The sequence below is a fragment of the Chinchilla lanigera genome, unplaced genomic scaffold, assembly GCF_000276665.1.
Source record: "Chinchilla lanigera isolate Chin_1 unplaced genomic scaffold, ChiLan1.0 scaffold00001, whole genome shotgun sequence".
NCBI classification, from domain to species: domain Eukaryota; kingdom Metazoa; phylum Chordata; class Mammalia; order Rodentia; family Chinchillidae; genus Chinchilla; species Chinchilla lanigera.
The window spans coordinates 34,892,652-34,920,492 of record NW_004955402.1 but is presented as its reverse complement, the minus strand read 5'-3'; the positions used below and the strand labels follow the sequence as shown (position 1 = coordinate 34,920,492).

Genomic DNA, 27,841 nt, shown 5'->3' with positions numbered 1-27,841 from the left:
TTAGCAGAGCCAAGGACAAAACCCATATGATCATCTCAATAGATGCAGAAAAAGCATTTGACAAAGTCCAACACCCATTCATGGTAAAAACGCTACAGAAAACTGGAATAGATGGTCTTTACCTCAATCTGATTAAACCCATTTATGACAAACCAACAGTTAACATCATATTAAATGGTCAAAATCTGAAAGCTTTCGCTCTAAAATCAGGAACAAGACAAAGACGTCCACTATCACCACTCCTATTCAGTATAGTTCTAGACACATTAGGTGGGGCAATTAGACAAGAGAAAAAAAGGAGGAAGATATGAAAGGAAGTTAAATTATCATTATTTGTAGATGACATGATACTCTACATAGAAGACCCCCAAAACTCCACCAAAAAATTCATAGATTTAATATCCAAATTCAGTAGTATGGCAGGATACAAAGTCAACACTCAAAAATCACTAGCATTGCTGTACACAAACAACAAATTTGTGAGAGTTTTACACAACAAATTTTTTTACACAATTAACAATTTTTGTGTTCTCTCACAACAAACTTTGTGAGAGAAATTAGGGAAAACACACCCTTCACAATAACACCCAAAAAAATGAAATACTTAGGAGTCAACCTAACAAAGGATGTAAAAGATCTGTACAGTGAAAATTACAGTACCCTAAAAAACAAGATTAAAGTGGATATCAGAAAATGGAAAGCGATCCCTTGCTCTTGGATAGGAAGAACCAACGTAGTGAAAATGGCCATACTCCCAAAACTGCTATACAGATTTAATGCAATCCTGATCAAAATACCATTAGTATACCTCATAGATCTAGAGAAAATATTCCTAAAATTCATTTGGGACCAGAAGTGACCTAGAATAGCAAAAGCAATTCTGGGCAACAAAGGGAAGGCATCAGCATCACAATCCCAGACCTGAAATTATACTACAAGGTTACTGTGATAAAAATCAGCATGGTATTGGCAAAAAAAAAACAGACCTGAGGATCCGTGGAACAGAGTAGAAGATGCAGACACAACCCCAAACGCACTCAGCCACCTTATCTTTGATAAAAGAGCCAAACATGTTCACTAGAAGAAAGTCTCTTTAAAAAATGCTGGTGGAAAAACAGGTTTTACACATGCCAAAGACTAAAACTGGATCCATGTCTATCACCCCGCACTAAACTAAAATCAAAATAGATCAAAGATCTAAATATTAAAATAGAAACACTAAAGTTACTGGAAGAGAAAATAGATAGAAATTTCGAAGACATAGGTATAGGCAGAGACTTGATAAAACCCAGACTGCAAAGGAAATAATACAAAGAATAAACAAATGAGATCTCACCTTATTAAAAAGCTTTCACACGATGAAAGAAATCACCAACAGAGTGAAGAGACAACCCACAGAATGGGAAAAAATTTTAGCTAACTATCCTTCAGACAAAGGACTTCTATCTAGAAATATAAAGAACTGAAAAACAATCAGACCCCCAAATTCAAAGACCCAGTCCAAAAATGGGCATGATAGTTGAATATATTACTTCTCAGATAAAGAAATGCAAATGGCAAATAAATATATGAAAAGATGTTCAACATCATTGGTCATTCGAGAGATGCAAATTAAAACAACATTGATATTCCACCTCATCCCAGAAAAAAATGGCCATCATCAAAATCAACCAATAACAAATGCCAGCAGGGCTGTGGGGGAAAAGAACCCCTTCTCCACTGTTGGTGGGAATGTAGACTGGTGCAACCACTGTGGAAATCAATGTGGAGGTTCCTTTAAAAAATAGGATTAGAGGTCCCATTCAACCCAGCTATTCCCCTTCTGAGTATCTTCCCGGAAGAATTAAAAACATCATACCACAGTGATACATGTGTACCCATGTTTGTAGCAACACAATTTGTCATAGCTAGATCATGGAAACAACCCAAATGCCCATCAACTTAGGAATGGATAAAAAAGATGTGGTTTTTTTTTAATATAATAGAGTGCTACTCAGCCATAAAGAAAGAAAAACTAGAAACTTTTATAGGTAAATGAATGCAGCTCAAGACCATACTCATAAGTAAAATAAATCAGTACTATATGTGTAAACATCATATTGTCTCACTGGTGTGAGAAACTGAATGAGTAAGTAAGACCCAAAACATACAATAGACATTCTGAAATGGGAAAAAAACTTCAAAAGAAAAGACAAACTGTGATGGGGGAAAGAGGAAAGAAAAAAGAAAAAAATACATTTATGCTCAAGGTAGTTAAGATAGTTATACAGCTATTTCCTCTTAATTCATTGAAAAGAAAGGTTTGTGCTGATATTATTCGGACAAGATATCATGCCTGTACCTTGCATAACTTGAATAACTACTACATAGACAACAGTATGTAATGTATTAATTATTATAACTCTCCTACTAACCTGTTTTGAAACTATTTTATTGGGGGTTGTTTCTCTTTAAAATAAAAAAAGTGGAAAATTCTTCCCTCAGTTGCTTGCTGTTCTGGGTCCCAGTGGGCTGACTTGTTTCCAGTGGCAACAGTTGCCAAGGATTGGGGCCACCGTTGCTGCTGTTTGCTTTTAGGCCCCAGGTAATCTCTCTGGCCCTTCCAGAAAATTCCCCCTGTGCCCACATTCCTATACCTTCATCTGCCCATTCTTTTCCAGGGGATTGCCCATGCTTCTCCAGGACACCAAGCTGAATTTCTCCTAAAGGTTGCCATAGCAACCTGAGGAAACTTGGCTTGGAGAGCCCTAGGATTCCACAAGCTGCCAGAACTAGGATGTTTGTGCTGTGATTGTTGAGATAAAGGGTTCTGACTCATGCCCGTTTCCTGGGCTTGCCTGCTTCCTGGGCTCCAGCACAAGGAACCGAGCCTCTGTGGGCAGCTCTTCTAGATGGGATACTGGCTGAGCCCCTTGGACGGCTCTCTGTAAGCCACTCTGGTTCCTTCGCTCCCAGCAAGTATTTTACGTGCCATCCAGGGTAGGACTCAAGTCTGATCTGACTGCTCCTTTCTGCTTTTCAGGACCTTAAAGAATTGGTTGAGAAGCTGGAAAAGAATGAGAGAAAGTTAAAAAAGCAACTGAAGATTTACATGAAGAAAGCCCAAGACCTAGAAGGTAGAGTGTGTGTGCATGTATTGTGTTTCGTGAGGCAGAGGTGCACATGGTCAACTCCTGCAGGGCTGAGCTGCTACTCTTCAGCACACTGTGCCAGCTTTCTGGTGGCCTTGCCTGCTCTAGCCATGCAATAGAGGCATTCAGACCTCATGAGCTTACGCAGCTGTAAGTTGTCAGAGTCTGTATGGAAAATGTGAATCAAGCAGGTTTTGGGTGCTTACTTTGAGCCAAGAATCTGTGGAGTAGAAGAAATGGGGCACAGAGGCTGACCTGGTAGTTCCTGCCTATGGGGCACAGAGGCTGACCTGGTAGTTAGAGACAGTCCTTTCTGGGGTAAGACAAGAATACTGTATAAGATGCAGACCCCATCTCCAGGGCCCTCACCCCATGGCCTGGAGCATCAGGATTAAACTTCCAGTCTGGAGTCCAGTTTAGAAAGTTATCTAAATCACCATTGTGAAGCACCAAGAATTGCTTCTACTCTGTCCCCCTGCTGCATATCTAAGCATGTCACTCTTTAAGCACATGCCACTCTGTGTGGAACCCTGTGTGGCCCCTCATCCCCCAGATATCCCTCTCATCCTCCCACCTTTGCCTCAAGACCCACCACCCTCGGGCTCCTGTCCTATCCTGTCCCAACATTACAACCTGTTGGCACAGTCCTGGTCACACGTGTTATTTTGTGTAATCGCCTGCTTATACCCATCTGCTGCTGCAGACCAGGGCCTCTAAGAGGCCGGGGTTGTCCAGGCACATAGTCGCATGTAGGCAGGTGTGGTCTCTTCCCAGCTGATGATCTCTCCCCATACCTGCCCCTGAAGCCCTTCTGTATGTGGCTTTCTCATTTTCTGTTTGTTCTCATTCTCCAAGTTTCTTGGCTTCCAGTTTCTCGCTTTTCCTTAGTCCTAAAAGCCTATCATTTTCTTCCTGTGTCTGCCTCTCCTTCTCCTGTGACCAGTCCTTGTCCCCTGTCCCCAGATGACTGAGTAGCTTCCCAGGCTCTGCCTCTGGCCACAGCACTGTCTGTCCTCCATCCCCTCCCCATGGCCTACAAAGTAAAATCCTGGCTGTCCTTTGGTGTTCCTTTCCACACTGCCCCTGCGCCCACACACAGAGCCTCCCTGTTTCTCTCCCAAGCATCCAGAAGCTTGTGTGAAGTGAGATCTGGTAGACTGATGGACCAGCCCTTTCTGCCTAGTAGTGAAGAGTCACTCCCATCTTTCAGCCCACCTGCTCCCTTGAACCCTTCCAGCTTCAGCTGCCATCAGCACCCATGGTGCACACACCTGGCCTGGCACCTGTCCAGGCTGCATTGTGTCTGCTCCAGTGCTTAGAATAATTCTCTATGTGCAGTAGACACCCAGGTGTGCCTGGAGGTAAATCTGCGGATGTCTCCCACCCTTCCCTCTCAGGCTAAAGGAAGGCTTGAATGAGGGTTGAGCAAGCCTCTATAACCCTCAAATGTATCACCAAAGCTCCTCCTGAGTAATTACCTCTGTAGTCACATGGACTGTCTTTAGCAGGTTCCCAAACCTTTGGGTGCCAGAGGCAGTGTCCTTCTGCATCCTGGCCACCATTAGGCTTCCCTGCCCGTGGCCATAGACAATGTCCTCAGTCTTGGACCCCTGCGGTTGCACTACAGCTGTGTCATGATGTCTGCTATCCAGCCACATGAGGGAGCAAGCACAGCAGGCCTGGCCAGGGCTATAACAGCCTCTCAGAAAGATGGCACCCCGCTTCCTTACAACTTGCTGGGGAAAAAGAAGCAGCTGCCAACAGAATGGATTAACCATCCTGCTCCTTCATACCCTTCGTGAGTTTTCTCTGCTCCAAAACCTGTCCATTGCCGTTTCAAGGGTTTTTCCTCCGCTTGTCTGGAGTGGACACAGAATCAAGTGCTGGATCTTAAGGCCACATCTAAAGTGTGGTACAGGCTGCTGTGGCAGACCACATGGAGTGTGGGAGCTCCGGGACCCAGAGCGCTGATCCCCAGACCCAGGTCCCAGCCTCTTCCCACCAGTCCTAGACCTCCCCATAACCTGCCACTGGGCGTCCTTGTCTTAGTCATTTTCGTGTCACTCTGGTACAATACTGACACCCACAACTTAAAGCAAGAAAGATTTATTTTGGCTCACAGTTTGTTGAGGTTTCAGTCTGTAGTTGGCTGGCTCCAAGGCAGGCAGCATGGCAGTGTGGGGCATGGCAGAGGAGGCTTGCTCATCGCATGGCACTCGGGAAGCACAGAGAGGGAACGGGAAGGAGACGGACCCTTCCAGGCCATGCTCCCAGTGACCCACTTCCTCTGGCCAGGCTTTACCTCCCAAATCACAATTAGCTATGAACTCGGCTGTGGACCATTTGATGAGTATCACAGCACCAGGTTCCAATCACCTCCCAAAAGCCCCACCCAGGAGCAGGTGAGGCTTTAGAGCAACACCAAGTTATTAACTGTGACAGTCCTCATTCATGTTTCCTCTCCTCTCTCTCCCATTCAGCTGCCCAGGCGTTGGCCCAGAGTGATAGGAGGCACCATGAGCTGACCAGGCAGGTCACGGTCCAGCGGAAAGAGAAGGACTTCCAGGGCATGCTGGAGTACCACAAGGAGGACGAGGCCGCCCTCATCAGGAACCTGGTGACAGGTCAGGACCCACCAGGGCACCTCACACACCAGCCCTCACACTACCTCCCCACTCCCATTTCTGTGTACTACACAGCCCTCCTCAACCCCAGTCCTCACACAGCCCTGCCTGCTCCTCACCCTCAGACTCACTGTTCCAGCTGCCCCTAACAACAACCCACTGCTTTTCCAGGTAAAAAAATTCCACCCAAATGGAGGCTCGTATAAACTTGGGAAAGGGAAGCATCTCTTCTGCCTGGGTGGGTGAGGATGGGGGATCTACTGGCATGGCTCCGGCTGCCACTCACTTCTCCAGAGCCACAGCCACAGTCCCCTTTACTTGGCGAAGCCCTGTATGAGTGACAGCACTTTGGCAGTCAGCTCGGGGCGCATCCTGCTGCCCAGATCTCTGCTGACCACCTTAGCCTCCTCCCCTTGTCTTTATCCTCACAACAGCCCTTTCAGTAGATACTATGTTACTCTCATTTTGTAAACAAAACCAAGGCCATGCTAGTAGCCTGTCTAGGTCACAGAACAGGTCCACAGTGGATCAAAGACTCAGATTCCTTCTGTTTGTACAGAACTTCACACTTCCTAAACACTGTGTGATGTAGCACATATGGAGATGGGGATGGGTCTGGAGTTAGCCTGTTTGCAAACTTGGCCCTTTCTTGCTGGCCATGTAGCTGAGGACCAGTGTTCTCATGAGTAAGCACCAGTAGCACAGAATTATGAAAATCAAGGTTAATAATATGTTGCTCACAGCATGACCAGCAGCATCAACATCCTCTCAGAAAATGCTAGAACTGCAAAATTCCAGGTTCTGCTATAGACTTCCTGAATCAGAATGCATATAGCAAGAAGCCAGGTAGTTCACCTGCTCACTGAAGTCTGACAAGCAGAGTTGATGGGTGCAGAGGGTAAGACAAACATTGCAAGTGTAAAGGAATTCAGTGCAGGCTACTGAAGTCCCACTCCGCAGAGCACCTGTGCCTAGGTCAGGATCCTACTGGTGCATTGCAGAAGTTCATCGAGGTAGCCAGTACTGTCCCTGCGTTCACCTGCAGTTTCTCACCCAGGCATGTGACAGTGTCAGGGCTGACCTGCCTGGCCCTGATGTGCTCCCCTGAGTTACCAGGCAGCTCTTGGAGCTGCTGTTGTGCAGAGTTCCCCACCCCATCTTGGTCCTCAGGACTGAAAGACCTGCTACCTCAGCTGCCAGTAGAGGAGAGCTTTCTCTGTTAACTTCTGCCCCTCAGGGTTACTTTTCCTGGATAATCAGTGAGTGAAGTCCGCATTGTATTTGTAGGTTGTTCACATTTGTGCTTGGATAATTCCATATGGCTGGGAGAGGGTGCTACCCTTTGGGCTGGCATACAGAGCTCTTGGGAGCTGCTTTCCTCACTGACCTCAGCATGCTTTGCCAGTCATGTCGACCCCTCCCCCTCTGGTGTCATGCCCCATATGCCTTCAACAGGCCACCTTCCTGCTCTGTGCCCAGCCCAGTCCAGCAGCTTCCTGCACAGCCAGGAGGAAGAATGCTTGGTGGTCTTATCCTCTGCACCCCAAGGACGAGCTCCCTTTTCTGTGGTGTCCAGTGTCCCCGTCTGTAAAGTAGCATAGTGGAACAGACCTTGCCTACCACATCACATGATGTATAACAGTGGTGGAAGTGCCAGATGGAAACTGCAAAGCCTCCTCACAATAAGGAATTCAAAGAAACAACAGCTTTTGCTGGGTTAGTAAAGTTCAAGTAAGAGACAAACATTACAAGTTTAGGGGCTGGGGATTTAGCTCAGCAGCACAGCGCCTGCCTGGCAAGCTCAACGTTGTAAGTTCAATTCCCGGTACCAGAAAAAAAAAAAAATTACAAGTTTTAAAGGAATTCAGCGCAGGCTACTACAGTCCCACTCCTCAGAGCACTGTGCCTAAGCCTGGGGCACGGGAAGAATGAAGTACGCCTTCTGTCTAGAATGGACTGTCTTCCAGTTGTTTACTTTGGATGTTTTTAGTAGCTCACTTACAGCTGAACATTTTGCTGTTTTATCAATGTTAATTTGCCCTATAACTGTCCATGATTAAATGTGACACAAGTTCACCTGAAACTTCTTTAAACAGGCTGCAATACTCAGGAACAAACCTTTATACTCTAGTGAATGAAGCTCAAAGTTCACAGCACCAGGGTTAATAAATAAGACTGACTATGTAACTTTAATAAATTAAATAAATAAATAAATACCAAGCTGGTGACCTCTTGCTGCTGTCATTGCTAAAGTGGCTCCAGGCAAGATCACCTTCTGCTGAGTTACCCAGGAAAAGCACCCAGTCATCTGTCCCCAAAAAGACCCCATCCAAAGATGGACCACCTCTTAGAAACTAAGCACTAGCATGTTGCTTTGGAGGAGAGAAGGGAGTAGCGTCATGGTCTCCTCCCTAAAGATGCTAAGATCTAGCTGGGAAGCCCAATAAAGGCTGTTTACTCACAGTAAGAACTTAGGGGTTGGAAGTCTAGGCCTAAAAATTTTTTTCTGGATAAATGCTATTAGCATTCTAATTAGAGCTAAAGGCCAGTGTGCACCCATTTGTTGAATTTACAAAATGCCTAAATGTTAGACCATGTACCCAAAGTATTAAGGCCTGTAGTTATCATTTAACTAGAAGGGTGCATTTGAAAGGATGATGTAACCAAGTAGCAACTGGAGATATGGCGGCACAGCTCACCCAACCCAGATCAGCCCTAGCAGAAATCCTGGAGGATGTTGCCCACCTGCTGGTGGACTGTGGGTGGCTTCCCCTCATTGCACTCCAAGGCTGGAGGGGCTCATGGGGCTTGGTTTGGGCAGGTAATGAGAGTGAAGGCTGAGGGCTGGGATGTAGTGGGAGCCCCAGCAACATTTCCAGGCCCTGATCTCACCTGTCATCTTGCCCTTGCACCAGGTCTTTCCTCCTACTTCTCTGAGCTCCTGCCATCACTTACTGCTTTAAGCCTGGTTTGTTGGCTCCCTCAGCATGCTCCAGATTAGAAAAGAGTCCAACAGTTTCTCCCTGGCTCTCCAGAGGCTTTAGCAAGAAAGGGCCTAAGAGCTGAGTATGAGTGCATAGGTCATGGAGAGAGTGACAAGGCCCTCACATTCCTACCTAAGAAGACCTGTCTGGGGAAGGTGGGCAGGGGGATGCAGAAAAGAGGACCTGGAAGAGGTGACAGGCTGGGGAGGTGCTGGCAAAGAGGCAGAGTGGCAGTGGCCTACTAGGTCGGTTTGGCTGTGAGACATCAGGGCTAGTGCTATCAGGTAGTTCAGTCCCAAACTGATAACTACAAGGACAGAGGTTGCTCCAAGCCCTTGGCAGACTGGTTCTGTCTTTGGAAACACCCACTTTGCAAATTCTCCTGGGGCCAGCCTGTGTACTCTGGCTGCTGGAGAACAACTGTGTTCATAGTAGGAAGTGGGTGTGCCAAGAATTAAAAATTCAGGGGTACTCACCAGTAAAGAAGCCGGTTGCTCTCCATACCCCACCTCTGGCCACAGAGCCCTTCTTGGCAGAGGACTAGCACATCTCTGTGTAACTTGTGGGCCTTTTTCCTACATGCTGTAAGGATAAGGGTGTAGGAGCCTGTTTTAATATTGTAGTGCAAACTACTAGGAACTTTTGTTGCGTTTTGCTTTGCTTTGTTTTTGAGACAGGCTCTTGCTTTGTAGTGCAGGCTGGCCTTGAACTCAGTATATAGCCCAAGCTGACCTCAAACTCCAGGTGATCCTCATGCCTCAGCCTCCCAAGTGCTGGGGTTGGGCATGTACTACCACGCCTAGTTAACTTTGTTTTTTTGACTGGTGTCTGAAACTATGGGTAGCTGAAGTCAGAAAGAATTTGCATATTCTGGGCACTTTCCTTTTCTCCTGACCTAGGTGAGCTGCGAAGAATTACTGTAAGCATTTCTATTTGAAGTGAGGATTCTGACTGTTGGTATATATTCAGTTTCTGTCTGTGGTGAAAGGTCCCGAGAATGAGGTATGGCAGACGAAAAGAAAAACAAGAGAGACAAAGTTACCAGATTGGGGGACTACAGCCTCTAAGACTGAAGCCTCAATTACAATTTTCTTTAGCCTTTTATTGGGATGCAAACAAAAAGCAGCAGCAGGGCAAATGGGAGGAATCATTAACAGGATTAGTGAGGACAATACAGCTTCATTATCACGGGAACTAGACTTTGACTTAGTTAGCCATCATGTTATCCTTCCTTCAGGCATATCTCAGCAACACATCTAGTGCTATACCAGCGGCTTTCCACAGGGACTAAGGTCCTGCTATCATTTCCTTTTACAATGATGCTTTTGCTAGACTTCCTCCAGAATCACACAATCATATGGCTTGGTGAGGCTCAAAGTCCCAAACAGTCCCAAATAGGTAATACATTGAAAGGTAAACTATAGAATGTTCTTCTCCACATCTGACAGCCAAAGTGACCCCAGAGATCTCACACTCGCTGTCACTGTTTTAGACCTGAAGCCCCAGATGTTGTCTGGCACAGTGCCCTGTCTCCCCGCATACATCCTCTACATGTGCATCAGACACGCGGATTATACCAATGACGACCTCAAGGTGCACTCCTTGCTGACCTCCACCATCAATGGCATTAAGAAAGTTCTGAAGGTAAGAGGCCTGTGTGGAAGGCTGGGGTTCGCAGTAGACAGGAGGAAGGTGGCATCTCTCTGTGGCTCCTCTTGTCTGGGTTCTACAGAAGCAAGTTCTCTCAAGCCTCCAACTGTGCTAACAGGGATGCCCAGCAGTTCCCGGAAGAGGGTGCTTTCCTTTTCCAGAAATGGCAGGAAGCCCAGAACTCCAGTGTAGATCTCAAGCCACCTCCAGAGACACCCAGCACTGTACTTAGGGAGCCTTCGCTGCACAGTGCCACAGACACTGGGGAGATGTCCTGCTGCAGCCAGTGGTAGGTGGGCCTCACGCTGGACAGAGTTCAGGGCCACATGTGGAACCAGGCACTCCTCCATCTTTCCAAAAGGGCCAGGTACTTACTGCCCAGGGTGTGGCACAGGGAGAACTATTGACATGCATCATTTTACAAGGTGAGGCATCCTGGACCAGGACCCCGCTGTCACAGGTGTTGAAGCAGCTCAGGAATGCTGCCTGAGATACAAGGCTCTTCACCAATGTAAACACAGGGTAACCTGCAAAGTCCAGGTCTGCCCACAGAAAGCTGGGCTGTGTGGTAGAAAGGGGAGACTTTTAAGGGAGACTTGCCCTCAGGAAGAGGCGTTCCGGCTCCAGGCAGGCATGAGCTCCAAGTATTACTGCTCTCGGAGACTGCCTTCCGTTCTCCCTCATACTTCCCCTTCCAGATGCAAGCCATCCTCAAAAGCACTGAGGCCAGACAAATTCTGGGTCCACTGGCCCTTGGTTCCTGCTATGAGAGCACCAAGCCAGCCTTTAGCTTCTGTCTTGATGCTCCTGGAAGTGGCATTGCTTCTCTGCTCTGGTCTCCATGTGCCATTTAATCTACTCACAGCACTAAATATGTTATCCACATATTAGTGACTAAAATTTTTGTCTCTGGCTTTGACATCTTTAACAACTTCCAGCTGGAGTCTTAGGCCAGTCCAGGGCAGCCCAGGTCTGACTGTGTCACTTCCTTAGGGAGGCCTTTCTGTTATCCTGAACTAAATTAGCTCCCCCCCCACAACCTTTTTTATTGTCCACTCATACCACCCTCAGCCATTTAAAGAAGAACAATGCTTGCCCCAGAGAATGAGCTCTATGGTACAGAAGCTGGATCATAACTGTTTGGGTTGCTAAGCGGCCTTTATCACCTAGTTATGAGTTTGTTGCCATGTTGTGTAGTTGAAACCATTGGACATGTGCCTTCTACATCTGTGGAACACCAGAATATTTCACTGCCCTGCTCCCTGGCATCCCTGCTTTGAAGAGCCAATATTTCAGAATCCTGGCCAGCCAGACCAAGGGGTTAGACTAGTACCTAGGGCTGCTGGCTGAGCTTCGTCTGTACCACTTGACTTCGTGTTCTTCAGCTGAGGGGGGCAGCTTTTTCTTCATGTGTGTTCCTGAACACGCATCATTGGTCAGGGGAACAGATGGGGTTGTACGCACTGTTCCTTGAGTGGAAGAACAGGCATACAACTTCTCAGTGAGAGGTCCTCTCTGACTGCAGGAGCCCTGCCAGTCAGGGCTGCGGGGGGTGCTAGGCAACAGTGGGAGACACGGGAAGATAGGGATAGAGTGAGCATCTCACCTGACAGGAACCACTTACTCATTCCTGGGGATCTTTGTTTCTTCTCACAGAAACACAACGACGACTTTGAGATGACAACGTTCTGGTTATCCAATACCTGCCGCCTCCTTCACTGTTTGAAGCAGTACAGTGGCGATGAGGTGAGTGCTGAGATGGGCTCCCAGAAGGCATCCCTGCTCTGAATCCCCTAAGAAGATGATGTAAGGTCGTTGGAGCACCTTCTGGGACCTCAGACTGTGGGCCTGCCTTATCATCCCTGGTGACTGGAAGCCACAGGAGACCTAGTTCCAGGTGGCTTTGATCATTCCAAGGGTCCCTGAAAAGCACCCTTAAGTAAGTAGAATTGATTGGAAAGTTAGTTTGCTTAATCTACCCATTGTCAGAGTGCCGCTGGTATTCTCCAGGGAAACCCTAATGATCTTACATTTCTGAAGCCATCCTAAAAGAGCCCACGTCCCTGAATGCTGGAAGAAAGCTGAGTTGATTAGTGTGTCAGACTATATCCTAAGTCAGCTGATTAGTTTGTCCTATACAGGCCAGGTAAAGATAGTCACAGGTAAAGAAGGCAGCCCCTAATCAGAACTACATTAGTGTAAACTGACCTTGAGGCCCAGCTTCATGCTTCCAACCAAACTTGATTCCTTGTCCAGTGATTTCAGATTTGTCTTGGGGCAACTGATACCTTCATTTCATGTTCCTCTCTGGACCTTTGGGGCCCAGCTCTATCTAGAACTCCCCCTCCTTGATTCTGGTCCCCAAAAGCCTCTCCCCTATGCTCTGCATTCAGCCTGGTGACCTTGTAATAAATGGTGTGCTTTCCACCTAGTGTCTCCAGTGAGAGCCTCGCTGGCTGCAGCCCTGCCCACTCCCAGGTCCCTGCAGGTCTCCTCTACTTCCCTTTCTCTCCTTGTGTTCACATATCTCACTATCCACACTTCCCACAGTCAAGATGTAGTGTAGATGAGCACCACACAACAATTTTTAGAAATTTGTTCTATCTGTTATGCCAAAACAAATTTTGACACTCTCCTCTATGAGACACTACAAGGAGATGCCAGCCCAGTCAGTCTTACCTTCTTTGGATGCTGGCTTGATTTAACAGTTCTCTTTGAAATCATAACCTGAGTTTGATCATGTGCTTTAGTTCTGAAAGGGACAGGTTAAGGTGGAAGAAATGGCCTTCTGTTGTGTAACTGTGACACAAATTATTCTTACTTTAGATGAAGAGTGACATTTAATGTTATTTCACTGAGATTTATCGCCTTATCCAGTGTTAACATATATTCTGTGTAAAATGTAGATTATTGTTCCATGTGCTGGTGTTCTCAGACAAGACTTTAACCAGTGTATAACCAGGTCTGGGGAGTCTAATGAAAAAGAATGAAAGACTATCTTAGCAACCACAGTTACTCCTTATTCCTCTTGCTTTTGTTATATTAAAAACTGCTTTATACCTTGGCGCAGTGCAAGAGGCTTTGCTAGGGATGGTCACCTTTTTGAAAGCACTGATCTTTCTAGCTGCTATTGGTCCCCCTTGGCCTGAATAAAAAGAACATTGGTCAATGAGTCCTTTCCTTTTTCTTCTAACTTAATATGTTATTTCATCCAGCTAACATAGAAATCTAGGAGGACACAGTGCTATCCTATGAAATCAGTTCACTTACTCTGTTATTTTTGATACTCAGTGATAGAACCCATATAAAGTGTCTCATTTACGCATGTATAATCTGGCCCACAGTCATACTCATTTAAGGGCTTTGTGTACACTAACATTTTTGATAACCTGAATGGGGACCACAGAAAGCATGGATCTCCTTTCTCTGACCTGGTACCAACCTACATTTTGGTACTTTAAGGAAATCACTTTACTTCAGGGATTTGGACTCCATGACTTAGGCCTTTTTCATTAGACAGTTCTGACTTCTCTATCTTGTTGAGTGAGTTTTTTGCACTGCCTTTTAAGTTCAAGGGCTATCATCAAGGCTTTGAAAACTGATAGGATTTTGTAGAACATCTTATAAGTAGGGAGTGCCTGGGGATTACTAACCTGACTTTTCTTACTTTTCTCATCTCTGAAATACAGTACTTGACACCTGCAAATTAAAGGATGAGAGGTTTTTGTTTTTTGGCTCACAGTCTGTAGAGGTTTCAGTTCATAGGCACCTGGCTCCAAGGCCAGGCAACATAGCAGAGGAGACACAGCTCATGGCATGGCAGTGGGAAGCAGAGAGAGATCAAGGGAGGAGGGAAGGAGATAGACCCTTCCAGGCCTCCAGCGACCTGCCCTCCTCCCACCAGGCTTCACCTCCCACATCACCTTTGGCTATCAACTCATCCATGGACTGATTCATTGATAAGTACCATGTCCCCATGATCCAATCACCTCCCAAAAGCCCCACTTATGAGTGCATGAAACTTTAAGGAGGACATCTAGGTATAAACCATAACATGAACAGAGCCTCTGAAGTTGTTCTGAGCCCAGGAGATCATAGAATCTCAGAGACGCAAACCTCTCCTCTACAGGGCTTCATGACCCAAAACACTGCGAAGCAGAATGAGCACTGTCTTAAGAACTTTGACCTCACTGAATACCGCCAGGTGCTGAGTGACCTTTCCATTCAGATCTACCAACAGCTCATTAAAATCGCCGAGGGTTTGCTGCAACCTATGATAGGTAAGCGGGCACAGACTTCTAGCACTTGTCCTGGGGCCTGGAAGGAGAGGTAGCTGTGGTAAGCTCTCCTGCCTCTGGGAGCTAAATAAATTAGCCATGGCCTCCACAAAGCTAGGCTTTCTCATTGAAGGCATAAGTCGGTATTCTCACCATACCTAAATAAACTGTGAAATTTTCAAAACCATCCCATAAAAAATACATTATGGAAGCATAGTAATATGATTTTTTCCTTTATCTCTTTTTCTATAGTACATTTTATTATTTTTCCCAAAGCAATTTCAGCAAGTAGTAAATTCTCAAAAAGTAAAAAATCCATATACAGTAAAAAAAGTGTAATCCTTTCATCCATTATGTGCTTAATTCTGAAGAAAAGAAAGCATGTGGTTCATGTGAGAGAACACAGCAGTAAGCACTCAGGCAATAACATTTACTGAACACACATACTTTGTACAAAGCAGGAAGTGCACTTGGGCACTCAACATGAAATCAGAATGGAAAATCAAGGCAGTTACGTTGTCAGTTAAAGGTAGCACATCTGCACATCACTCATTATGCCCTGTGAAGGCTGGGGAGCGGGGAGTTATTACACATAACTTCAACTTACGTGTAATGCCTTCTCCTCATTCTTACAGCACAAGTAGGTTATGGGTGAATTCTAAGTAGGGCCAATCCAGAAGGGTATCTCTTGGGAGGAGGTCATTCCAAATCCTGCCTCTCTGGCAGGCTCTTCTATTGGCATCAAGCTGGAGATACTTCAGAACTCACAATAATGTAATGGTTGGTAACACCAATTCTGGAGTCAGATCTAGCTTAAGATCCTGGCCCTGCCACTTCCTAGCACCATCACTATAGGCATATTACTTTATGCCTCAATTTGCTCATCAGTAAAATACATAGTACCTCACCAGATCACTGGATTATTAAAAGAAGTACTACACATAAAGTACCTGGCACACAGTTAAATGCTGCTCAGTAAGTAAACTGGACTTACTAAGCTAATATTGATGTAGTGGCAGGGCCATAGCTACATGCAAATTGCTCAGTTCTCAAATTACTCAGCAGACAGTACAGAATCAAATTCATACATATGCATTATCTTTGTCCCATCACCAATAAATTTAAGTGAAAATATGGACCAAAACTATTCCGTACAGAGTCCAACACATTAGAAATTTTTGGTCAAATGTAAATTCCTGAGGGTGTCAACATTGTACCTCTGCAATATATCATTGCTAAAGCCCCTGGTACTTTCTGATCTGAGTGGTCCAGTTGCAGAGCTTGCTTAAGGGGAACCATGCTTTTCTTTCAGTTTCCGCCATGCTGGAAAATGAAAGCATTCAGGGTCTGTCTGGTGTGAAGCCAACAGGCTACCGGAAGCGCTCCTCTAGTATGGTAGATGGGGATAACTCATACTGCCTGGAGGCCATCATCCACCAGATGAATTCCTTTCATACGGTGATGTGTGACCAGGGCCTGGATCCTGAGATCATCCTGCAGGTGTTCAAACAGCTCTTCTACATGATCAATGCAGTGACTCTCAACAACCTCCTCCTGCGGAAGGACGTCTGCTCTTGGAGCACGGGGATGCAGCTCAGGTGAGCAGTGCCTCACTCCAACACACAGAGTGGGCCCAACACTAGCTGGGATCAGAACACAAGGCATTTGTCTCCAGAAGTCAAGTCCGAGTCTAACTTTGTCCTTGTCACAGAATGTGACTCAAATCTCCATCTCCTTTTTATTGGTTGGTAAAATTCATCAAAGCTGAGATGATAACTTAGGAAACAAATCAAAGCTTAAAGAAGATTACATGTTCTAGAAATTAGATCAGTATGGCTAGGTCAGAGGGCAATCGATGAGTTAAGAGGCGTGAAGGCTCACACAGAAGTATAAATGGGTTTGTGACATTAAATGCAAGTTTTTTTAAGTAAGTATATGTAACGCCTCCCCCTAATTAATTTATATAGACATGTCAGGTATTTAATCTTTATTTAATTGTAAGCACCCATTCATTTTTTCATTCTTCATTCAACAAATAGTTAACCAAGTGCTAAGCACTTCTCAAGCTTCTAGCCATGTGAGATAATTAAAATGAAGAGAATGATGATAGGAGTTGCGATGGGCCTGAGAAACACAGCCAATAAATTACTTTTTACCTATGTTCTTGTGCCAATAAATTACTTTAACCTATGGCTAAGGTACAACATAAGCCAACTTGAAGAGTGGCTTCGAGGAAGAAACCTTCACCAGAGTGGAGCAGTTCAGACCATGGAACCTCTGATCCAGGCAGCCCAACTCCTGCAGTTGAAGAAGAAAACTCGTGAGGATGCAGAGGCCATCTGCTCTCTGTGTACCTCCCTCAGCACCCAGCAGGTATGGTTATGCTAGGCCTCTGGCAGCCATAGTACTTGAGGTAAGCCCCACTTCTGTTCCAATCTGCTCCTCCCAGTGGTTCTTCTTAGTGCTCTCTCCTGGCCTGTGTGTACCTTACTGACACACTTGTGAGGGTGCCATTGACGGGATGTTCCTGATGAACCCTGATGAGCCCTGCTCTGTGAGCTGTTTCCCATAATTCTCATATCCTTCTTGCTGTCTTGCAAAAGAAAGTAGCAAAGCCATAATACATCAAGCCTAAGAAAGAACTTTTTTTAAACAGTGAATTCTAGATTGTTTCTTACCTAGAAATTTTTTTAAAATTCTGAAATAGTCAGCATCAGGCATTTGCTTTTTTATAATTATTTGCTTTCTTTAGCATTATAATTTCAATATGGTCATATTTTCACTGATGATTCATATTGGTTTATAATAAATCATTGGAGATATTTAAGTGCCCCATTGTATTTATATTACTACTTGTTTGCAGATGTATTACCATTGTAAAAATATATATATAAATTCACAGGCAGGTAGACCTTGCCCTCTGTTATAAGTGCACCTATTTGGAAATGAGCCATGAAGACCAGTACGAGGAAATCAGATTTCCAAACTAAATGCATCTTCTCCCCAACCAGCACCTAGGAACAGCCAACTCCAAACTTAGTACAGTAGTTAGTTGCTACCTCCTCCAATAACTATTGAAAGATATATTATCAAACTCTTAATAAAACTGCTTCTGCCTGTAAATGTATTGAAAGTTTTCCAACTTCTCCCCACTTTTAAATATATATTTACTTTCATGAGTTTATTTCTGAAATGCAGCTGGCTTTGCACTGGGACAAGCTACTTCCATCCAACAATTGGTAGGCAGAAAAAAGACTACCTCCACTTCAAATACGAAAATTACATGTGTAAAAGAATTTTTAATGGGGAGAAGAGGGTGTAAGGGTAATTAGGTGTTGTTAAATAAGACCTTTCTCACCTAATATAAGATCCCCAGTTCTTTTTGGAAGAAACTCTTCAATTATTTATAGATAAGTGGTTGAGGATTTCAGGTAACAGTTTTCTATACTTCTCTTTATTTACAAGTCACCAAGCACAGGGGAAGGGACAGGCAGACACACAGGTAGTGAAGAAGCTTAAACCTACCAGGTACAATGTCAGTCTGCTTCATCTACTTTGTAGGTCCTGCCTATAGAGGATTGTACACTTTGTACCAATGTTATATAATCTCTTAAAGTTCAAAAGTTGACTGCTTCTCATTTAGCTCTATGCTAAACTTTGTTTTCATTCCAACAGATTGTCAAAATTTTAAACCTTTATACTCCCCTGAACGAATTTGAAGAACGAGTAACAGTGTCTTTTATACGAACAATCCAGGTGAGTTTTAAAATATAAATGAATTTTTATAAGAGTCCTAACCTAAAACTGCAAAGGAACTTGAAAATGTAGCTTTTAACCTTCTCTTTACTAATAAAATACTGGTTATATATGTGCTATAAAGCCTTATATTCCTAGGCCTTCTACTTAAATAAACATGACCCCTGTCACCCATGAATAACATATGACTGTAGACACACAGAGAGGTCTGAACTTTTATAACTCTGCCTCTCAAATTTTAGACATAGTCTGAGTATTTTATTGCCAGCATGTTACTGAACTAAGGCACCAAAAGGAATTTAAAAAGCAAAAGTATCAACCTTGCCTATAAATGAAATAAGAAATGTTCTTTAAGAAAACAATTTGAACTCTTAAATCTTGCCTTTAAGACTTGTAATTGTTGCCCTTAGGAATATGCTTAGAAGAAGACACATTAGGCTAATGAGTATTTAAGTCTGCCTTAAGATGAAAATTTTTACTTAAAGATAAGCTTAACCTGAGCCCCAGGTAATTTGGGCTGGGTACCTAGCCTTTGTGTGTCACAGTGGCTAACAGTATCGAGTGATAACTCAGAACATAGCATGTTACAGTTACACAATGGGAACGCTTTCCAGAGAGGTGGTAACCAGTGAAGTAAGACCAGCATGAAACAAGGATAAGAAGAGTCAAGAGAAAGGGAACAGAAGAGGAGCTGATCAAAGACACTGAAGAATCTGAAGGAAACACAGGCTTTCATATAAAAAGCTGTCCTTTGAAATACTTGGGACTTCATTCAGCATCCCTTACCATACTTCAGTGTAGAGATTCAGAGATTTAGAAAGGGTCCCTGAATGTGGAAAGAGCTTTAGTAAAGAATACATGACTTTAACCTTTGTGTCTAGATAGAGAACAGAAGGCAAAGTTGAAGGAATGGGCGCCAAGTCAGACTGAAGGTCGGTTATTCTCTTAAGGACAATGGGGAAATGCCAGGAGTTAAGATGCATCCCACTGGAAGAAGTGGGCAGAGAGTCACCACACAGGCATCTCATGGGGCACAGGAAGATGCTGACTGAAAGGACCCAGTTAAGAAACAAACAGAGGCAGCAGGTGAACAGGGAGGACAAGTGGGATAACAGAAGAACAGCCACTGATACGGGGCCCTGAGCACAGACTGATCTTTATGGAAGGTTGATAAATGACTGAAGCTTGCAAAAATGCAAGTTTAGAACGTCTTACTCTTTGTTGAATGTCTGAGACACGTCAAAGGGAGAACCATAACATTATAAACTGCTAACAGCATGGTTTTCAAGAGAATTCAGGTGAACAAGTATATACCAACTCAGACTGCAGGTTTAACAAAGTAAGGACAAAGGAAAAATGTCATGGAGAGTTAAGGGTGAAAATATGAACAGTCAGATCCTAAGTCTTCTTTAGATAGTAATCTCAGTGTCTGGCGATTTTTTTTTCCAGCTATAGTTTGTTCTGTTTTCCCCATACAGGGTTCAGAGGAAATAGAAAACAATCAATCCCACTCTCCTACACCTTAACACATGTGCCAAAAATTCTCTTGTTGAAGCAGACCAGTATGTGCAGTATATACTGACCTTTAAACATGTAGATTTGAATGTGTCGAAACATCACATGGAACAGTATTTCATAAATATGTACAATTTTTGTGTGCCAGCTAAAAATTGAAGTAATTTTTTTCAGTACTAAGGATTGAATCCAGGGCCTTCATACTAAGCTACATCCCTGGTTCTTTCTATTTTATATTTTGAGACAGACCCTCTCTAAGTTGCCCAGGTAAAATTCAAACTTGTGATCCTCCTGCTTCAGTGTCCTTCAGTGCTGAGATTATAGGTGTGCACCACTATATATGGCATCTCATCCTGCTATACTGTTGTCCAAAACTTTTACAATTTTTTCAAGCCCTTTAGATAGTAGAGCCTAGAGATATACCGAATATAAAGAAGTGAAAGGAGCTTAAGGACTCTCAGGATGATTTTTTTTCCAGTGTCTCCCACCACTTTACATTTTTGTGTACACTTCTACATGTTGTGTGAAACATTTCTGTAACAAACATAGCAAAGTTCAGAGTGGGCTGAGTGTGAGCAGTCACCAATCCCGGAGTGGTTCTGCTGTGAGGCCTCTCCATGGCTTGATTTAGTGAGGTGTGTTGGTTATTCCTCACTAAATATCCTTATGTCTTCTAAACTTTGCTCCTTGTTATTTCAAATTATTCTCTAAAACTACTAAAATTACTTTAAAATTTAGCCCATCTTTTAAGATCCTAAATATGAGTATTTTGTGATTAGTACCTGAGAATGTAAGGACAACTTTCCACTCATTACCTAGGTACCTTAAGAAAACCTGGACAGTTTGAGGTTCTGCTGTATTATAAAACCACCTCATAATCCTGCATTCAAACTGATTTCCTTCTGTAAGCCTGTTTCCCAGCACTTTTCAAATGCTACCATCTATTTACTGACCACAGCTCCTATTTCAAGCCTTAAGAAAAACAGAAATGGTCTGAGTGTAACAGCTGACTCCTACAGGAGGTGAGCAGATTAGTATGTCTTGGTTGTCTCATCTCTAAAATAGGGAAATGATGAAACCTCTAAAAAGTTATAGCCTATGACAGTTAATTTTGATTGTTAACTTGATTGAATTAAGAGTGGCCCAGAGAGGTGATTGGATTGTGAGAATGCTTTTAACCAATTGATAGTTTCATAGCTAAATGGGCTTTTTAGGAGGTGGACCTAGTTGGAAGAAGTAGGTCATTGTGGGTGTACCTTTGAAGGGTATGACTTCTTAGGCTGTCTCACCCTCCTCTGCTTCCTGTCTATGAGGTGAGTGGCTTTCTTCTGCCATGATGTTTCTGGTGACCTGAAACAACAGAGCTAGCCAGCCACTGACTGATACCTCTGAAACTGTGAGTCAAAGTAAATCTTTTCTGGTTTTGTCACAGTGACAGAAAGTTAACTAATCCAGAAAGCTGGTACCAGAAAAGTAGGGTTATCGGTGTGACTGTATGTGGCCATGAGGTTCAAAAGCCTTTGGGACTGGTCTGTAGGAGGTATTTGGAAAAGCTGGCTAGGAAAATGCTGGAATGCTATAAGCAGAGCTTAACAGCCAGTTCTTCTGGGGGCTCAGAAGACCAGAAGGGTGATAGGAATGTAGACACTAAAGACTGTGTTCATGGGGTATCAGGTGTACAGGAGAATTCTATTTGGAATTGGACTAGAGGGCACACATTATGCATTCCGGGAAAGAATAGGTCTACTTTTTGTTCATGCCTTAAAACCTTGGGTGAAGCTGAGTTTAAAAGTGACAAGCTAAGTGATCTGGGGGAGGAAATTTCAAAGCAGCATAACATTCAAGCAGTAGTATAAGTATTGCTGGCTATGTTTAGCCAGATTTACAGTGAGAATCAGAAGCAAAAAACAGGGAAAATATTTGAAAAGCTTCCATTTTGTCCTCTAAAACAGCATATTTAAAGTGGGAGGGTTGGTTATTGAGAAGACTAGAAGAAAGCTGGAAGACTAAAATAACCCAAGTACTTTGCACCAGGACAAGAAGATGCCTTGAGGGCTTCTCAGAAATCACCAAGACCCCACCCATCACAGGTTCAAGGATATAAAAGTATAAGCCTATTATTTGAGAAGAGAGCCCCTAGGCCCTTTGCTCAGGCAGGGAATGCCTAGGGAATGTTTTCTTCAGCTGTCCAGGTACTCAGAAACCACAGCAGCAGCAGCCAATGGGGCCTGGATACTGCTTGAGCTGGTGATGGACATCAGTGTCCTCCACATGATGCTGGTTTAGCAAGCACGCAGAATGAAGAGTTGTGGGGTCAGGGACTATTCCACTGAGATTTCAAAGGAGGGCTTGGGAAACCAGGCAGAGTTTCACAGGTTTAGAATCCCTGCAGGCAGCAATGTTTGATAGAGTTAGAATCCCTGCTGAGAAGGCAGTGCATGAAGCTGTGAAAGTGAAGCTGAAGCTGCATTGGAGAACCCAGAGAGTTGAAAGAGACAGGAATGTGGAATATCTGCTGAAGGAGGTTACAGGAATGAGCAAAGCCAGCCCAAGAGAGTGACAATGTGAGGTGCAACTATCAGGCCACAGCAGCAGGGCCACCCAAACTCTTTTAATGTTCACATCATGCTATCACAGACCCCAACTGACTAATAACTAAGCTTGAAAATGTTTTTATTGTTGGCAGCAAAGTAGTGTGTTGTCCCAAAGAGGAAACCATTTGTCTTATCTTATGCTAGTATCAAATGACCTGTATTTTCATGAAATCAAGGTATATCGATTTTATTCTTGGTAATACATGAACAGTTCAATGACTTTTGTAGAAGTCTAATTTCTACCTGCACAGTGCAGACATTAATGGTCAGTGCACAGGCAGAAAAAACAGACACATACCACAAGGTTAATAATAACAAGTGGAGCATCTATACCATATGTTAACAACTGTATTCAGTGTTTCACACATGCTAATTCTTTTGAGCCTTGCAGCCTTATGAGAAGGGAAACCTTTCTCCATGCTATTTGTATTTGTGTTGGCTCCTGTTACTGTAAGGAAAGGTTTATTTTGGTTCACACTTTCACATGATTTTAGTTCTGGTCACTTAGCCCTGTTGCTTTGGACCTGTGACTACACAGTACATTATGGCTTCACCTCATGGCAGTGAAGTGAGAGAGACAAGGAGTTCTGGTGTCCCCTTCAAAGGCCTGCCCCCAGTGGCCTAACTTCTTTTTGCTTTGCTCCAGTTCCTGCAAGTTCCACCGCCTCCCAATAGCAAGCATTAAAGGTAAAAGCCATACCTTTAACACAGGGGCCTTTCGGAGACATTTCAGATCCAAATTATAGCAGTGTTTTACCATGCTAGCCATTTCTACATGTACAATTCAGTGACACTGTGTATCAGCAATATTGTATAACTATCTCCACTATTGTTTTTCTTCATCCTGAACAGAAACTCTCTCCATTTGAACAGTAACTTCCTATTTCTCCTTCCCCAGCACCTGATCACCTCTTTTCTACTCTGTCTCTGAATTTACCCATTCTAGGTGTTTCACGTAAATATAATTATATATTTATCACTTGGTGTCTGGCTTATTTTGTGTATGATATTTTCCAGAGTCTTTGCCTGGCTTTAGCTTTCTAGCTTCAGAATGATTTAGGAAATATTCTCTCTTATTCAGTATTTTGGGAAGAATTTGAGAAGAAGTACAGCTATTTTAAATGTTTAGGAGAATTTGCTACTGAAGATATCTGATCTTATGCTTTTTGTTGTTGTTGGGAGATAGTAAATTACTCAGTCTCCTTACTTGTAGATGTAGTCAGGTTTTCTGTTTCTTCTTGAGTCAGTTTCGATTGTTCGTTACTAGGATTTTGTCCATTTCAGCCAGGTTATCCAATTTGTTGGTGTAAAATTCTTAGAATTCTCTTTAATTCTTTTTAATTTCGGTAAAATTGATAGTGATGGCCTCACTTTCATTTCTAACTTCAGTAATTTAATTTCTGAATTCAGCCTTTTTTATTTCCTGCTTTCTGCTTGCTTGGGGTTTTGTTTGCTTTTCTTTTTTTAGTTCCGTAAGGTAGTCAGATAGGTTATTGATTTGAAATCTTTTTTAATGTAGGCATGTAAAAGTTATAAATTTATCTCAGTGTCACTTTCACCACATCCCATGAGTGTTTACTTTAACTTTGACTTGTATAACTTCTCTTGCCCTGTTCTGATTTCTTTGACCCATTAGCTATTTAGGAACATATTAATTTCAACATCAGTATTGATTTTCCAGTTTTCCTTTATTCTTTTCTAGTCTCATTTCATATCAGTCAGAAAAGAATGTTTTGTAGGATTTCAATCTTAAGTTTACTAAGGCTATTTTGTGTAATCTATGGTCTGTCCTGGAAAATGTTCCATGGATGCTAAAAATGTGTGTTCTGCTCTGGAGTGGATGGTTCTGTAAATGTCTGTTAGGCCTAACTGATTTATAGTATTGTTCATGGCCTGTTTGTTTGAACTTTCTGTCTTGTTAATTTACCTGTTAGTCGCTTTTTTCATTTTTGAGACAAAACATCCAACACCCAAAGTTAAAGGAGGAAAGATTTATTTCAGCTTACAGTTTATAGACATTTCAGTCCCAAGCTGTCTGCATCCAAGTCAGGGTGGCATGGCAGAGGAGCACTGCAGAGGAAAGACAGTCCATGGCATTGTAGAGCAGGCAGAAGGCAGCAAAGCAGCGAGCAGCAGGCAGCAGTCTGCCTCTCCCTTTTATCCCTTCAGTCTATCAACTCTTTGGGTGTTGCCACCCACACCCAGGGTAGGCCTTCCAACTACCCACACCCAAAACTATGCCAGCTCAATCAGTGGACTAGTTTACTAGTCACACACCGGAAATTCCAGCATCACACCCACTAGATCCAGCTATCTCTGGAAAAGCCCTATCTCTGACCATATGAGGCTTTAAGGGGACATCTAGACACAAACCATAGCACTACCCATTATTCAAAGTGGGAAATTGAAGTATCCAGCCATTATTGGAGAACTGTTTCTCCCTCCCACTGTGTTGATTTTACTTTATATATTTTGGAGCTCTGTTGCTAGGTGCATGTATGTTTCTTGTTCTTGATGGAGTGAATCTTTAGTCAAAATGTAATGTCCTTTGTCTCTAGGAAATGATTTAATTTTATCTCTTTTTTTCCGTACTGGGGATTGAGGCCAGGGGCTTTACACTGAGCTACATTCCCAGGCCTTTTTGATTTTTTATTTTGAGACAAGTTCTAAGTCATTATTAAATTGCCTATGCCAGGTTCAAACTTGCAATTCTCCTGCCTCCGTCTCCCAGAGTGCTGGGATTATAGGCATGCACTACCCTGCCTAGCTTCATCTTCATTCTTGAAGATGCACAATTAACTAGATACACAATTCCCAGCTGACAATAATTTTCCTTTCAGTATTTTATGCCATACCGTGGCTTCCTAGACTCCATGCTTCTAATGAAGAACCAGTTGTTTAATCTTTTTGAAGGATCTCTTGTGACAAGTCACTTCTCTCTTATTGCTATGAAAATTCCTCATTATTGGTTATTGACAGTTTGACTATAATGTGTCTTATTGTGAATTTCTTTGAGTTCATCCTGCTTGGAATTAATTGAGCTTCTTGGATGTACAGAGACATGTATTTCATCAGATTTAAAACATGTTTGGGCATTATTTAAATCAGTCTTTCTCTGTGTCTCTGTATCTGTCTCTCTTTCTCAACTCCTGTGATCCTGTGACATATATGTTGCTATATTACTACTTGGTTCCTCAGACATTGTTCATTTTCACTCTTCTGTTTTCTTTCTTCCTCTCAGGCTGGATCACCTCATTTGCCTTATCTTCAATTTCACCAGTCCTTTTTTCTGCCTACCTGATCCTTTCAGGTCTCCTAATGAACTCCTTTAGTGAATGTTTTATTTTGGTTGTTGTATATTCCTAAAATATCTAGCTTCAAATAGGGGGAAAGGGAGAGAGGATCTATCTATTCTCTTAAGTATTCCAGGTGACATTATTGGGACTAGCCATTGCATCCCAAGATCTATGCTAGGGCCCAGCAGATGAACCAAAATGCACAATCCAAAATTTTTGGAAAGCAAGGTCCTTTTGCCTTCCTTGGTACCAGCCAGCTGCTCCAGGAACTGCAGTTATATCCCCATAGCTTCCTGGGGCTGACCGGGGGACAACAGTAGCTGGTTCACATACAGTGCTTTCTCAGCAAAGGTCAGCCTCTCCCTTCATCAAGCAGTCTCCTGGTTGTAATAAGTCTCTAAGCAAATTACAGAATTCTGAGATGTAAAGAGCCCTTCCTGGTCCTCATTGTGGCCCAGGAAGTTTGTATTTGTAATCCCATGGAAGTTATTGGAATTCTAGCAAGTTAATTCCACTCTACCACTTCCAGTGCAACCCATGGTGAGAATAAAGACACTAAGGCATATTTGTAGTTATGGGGAGCCAAGGGGCCCTAAGTCCAGCCACAGTGATGGCCATCTGGAACAAAGGCTTTGACCCAAGTCCAAACCCAGGTTTTACTCATTCATTCATGAAGAAGGGAGTGGCTTGAGGATGAGTGTCTGTGAGAACCGTGGGAAGTAGGTGAGTACCATGAGCTGGGCTAGGTAGGAGGCCTGAAATCACCTCTGCAAATGCAGAGAGAAGGACATGCAGAAAGAGTAATGTGCATGACATAACTGAGATAATATCTAATGTTTGGGGGTTGGTACTTCAGCTCTGATGTATAATCTTTGAAACCCCAGGAAGTCATGGCCTCTATCCCAATGCATGGAGCATTGGCTCACACATCCCGCCTCATCCTGGCTCACTCAAGGGAGCAATGGAGTTCTGGGGTGTAACCTGCCTGCCATCTGCAAATATTACCATCAGCACCTTGGCTAGACCCATATGCATTGCTTAAAGCCAGATGAAGGGATAAGGAAAAGTCCCAGCCAGTTCTGTATTTATCAAAATGTGGAAATAGGGTCAGGCTCAGCCAAAATGGAGGCAATTGCTCCTTTTTCAAGGAAAGTGGCCCAGGTGGTCCTCCACACTGAGACATTTGATAACAATACTCTTTCCAACTTAATAGTTGCTTCAGTGGAAGGACTGCCCATAGACTTCCTAATCTGCCATTTATGAAATTTTACTCTTTCCCATTTCATTCTGCAGATGAGGAAACCAGGTTCAGAATTTGCCAAGGGTGAGGCATGATGAGAGCTCAGGCTGTGTGCCTCTAGAGCCTATGACCTTAACCACTTCACTACTGTGCCTCACCACATGGCCTGCACCTGTCCTTTTTTACCTTCTCCCTTATATAGAACAAAATTTTAAATAGTGCTAGAATTGGAAAGCATGTTTAATCATCTGATCTCTAAGCCTAAACGAGGGCTTCTCTCACCACTAAATACCTCAGGGATAGGGTCCCCATGTTTTCCTGGTCTTGAAAGTCCCTCTTGATTATCTTAGAGATCTTCCTATCCTGTATGCCAACTTGCTTTTATGCACTAAATATTCATCTGTTATTATTCTTCCCTACAGGCACAACTACAAGACCGGAATGACCCTCAGCAACTGCTGTTAGACTTCAAACACATGTTTCCAGTTTTGTTTCCATTTAATCCATCTTCTCTGACTATGGACTCAATCCACATTCCAGCATGTCTCAACCTAGAATTCCTCAATGAAGTCTGAAGATGCATCTTTCCAGCATCAGCTCAGTTTCCATTGAGCACAGCAAGAAAACATATGCAGTTGTGTGAATCTTAGGACCTGTTAAATCTGGTAAAAGTGGATCAAATCAGAGATGGAGAGAGTGCTGAATTAAGAATAAAACACATCTGTCATTAATTTTTGTATCTACTCTCAGAATAAAAACACTTGAAATATGGAA

The 27,841-nt window shown here is 43.4% G+C and overlaps 1 protein-coding gene across 1 annotated transcript in view; it reads left to right on the top strand.

Moving 5' to 3' along the window:
• Myo5b (myosin VB) overlaps positions 1-27,841 on the top strand; it is a gene marked incomplete in the record, with an annotated part of 354,780 nt that extends 326,939 nt beyond the window's left edge. Inside the window, 9 exon segments of the mRNA XM_013510622.1 lie at positions 3,023-3,116; positions 5,612-5,755; positions 10,232-10,383; positions 12,046-12,135; positions 14,519-14,669; positions 15,979-16,264; positions 16,865-17,039; positions 18,342-18,422; positions 27,490-27,841. Coding sequence (XP_013366076.1) covers positions 3,023-3,116; positions 5,612-5,755; positions 10,232-10,383; positions 12,046-12,135; positions 14,519-14,669; positions 15,979-16,264; positions 16,865-17,039; positions 18,342-18,422; positions 27,490-27,642 — 1,326 coding nt within the window.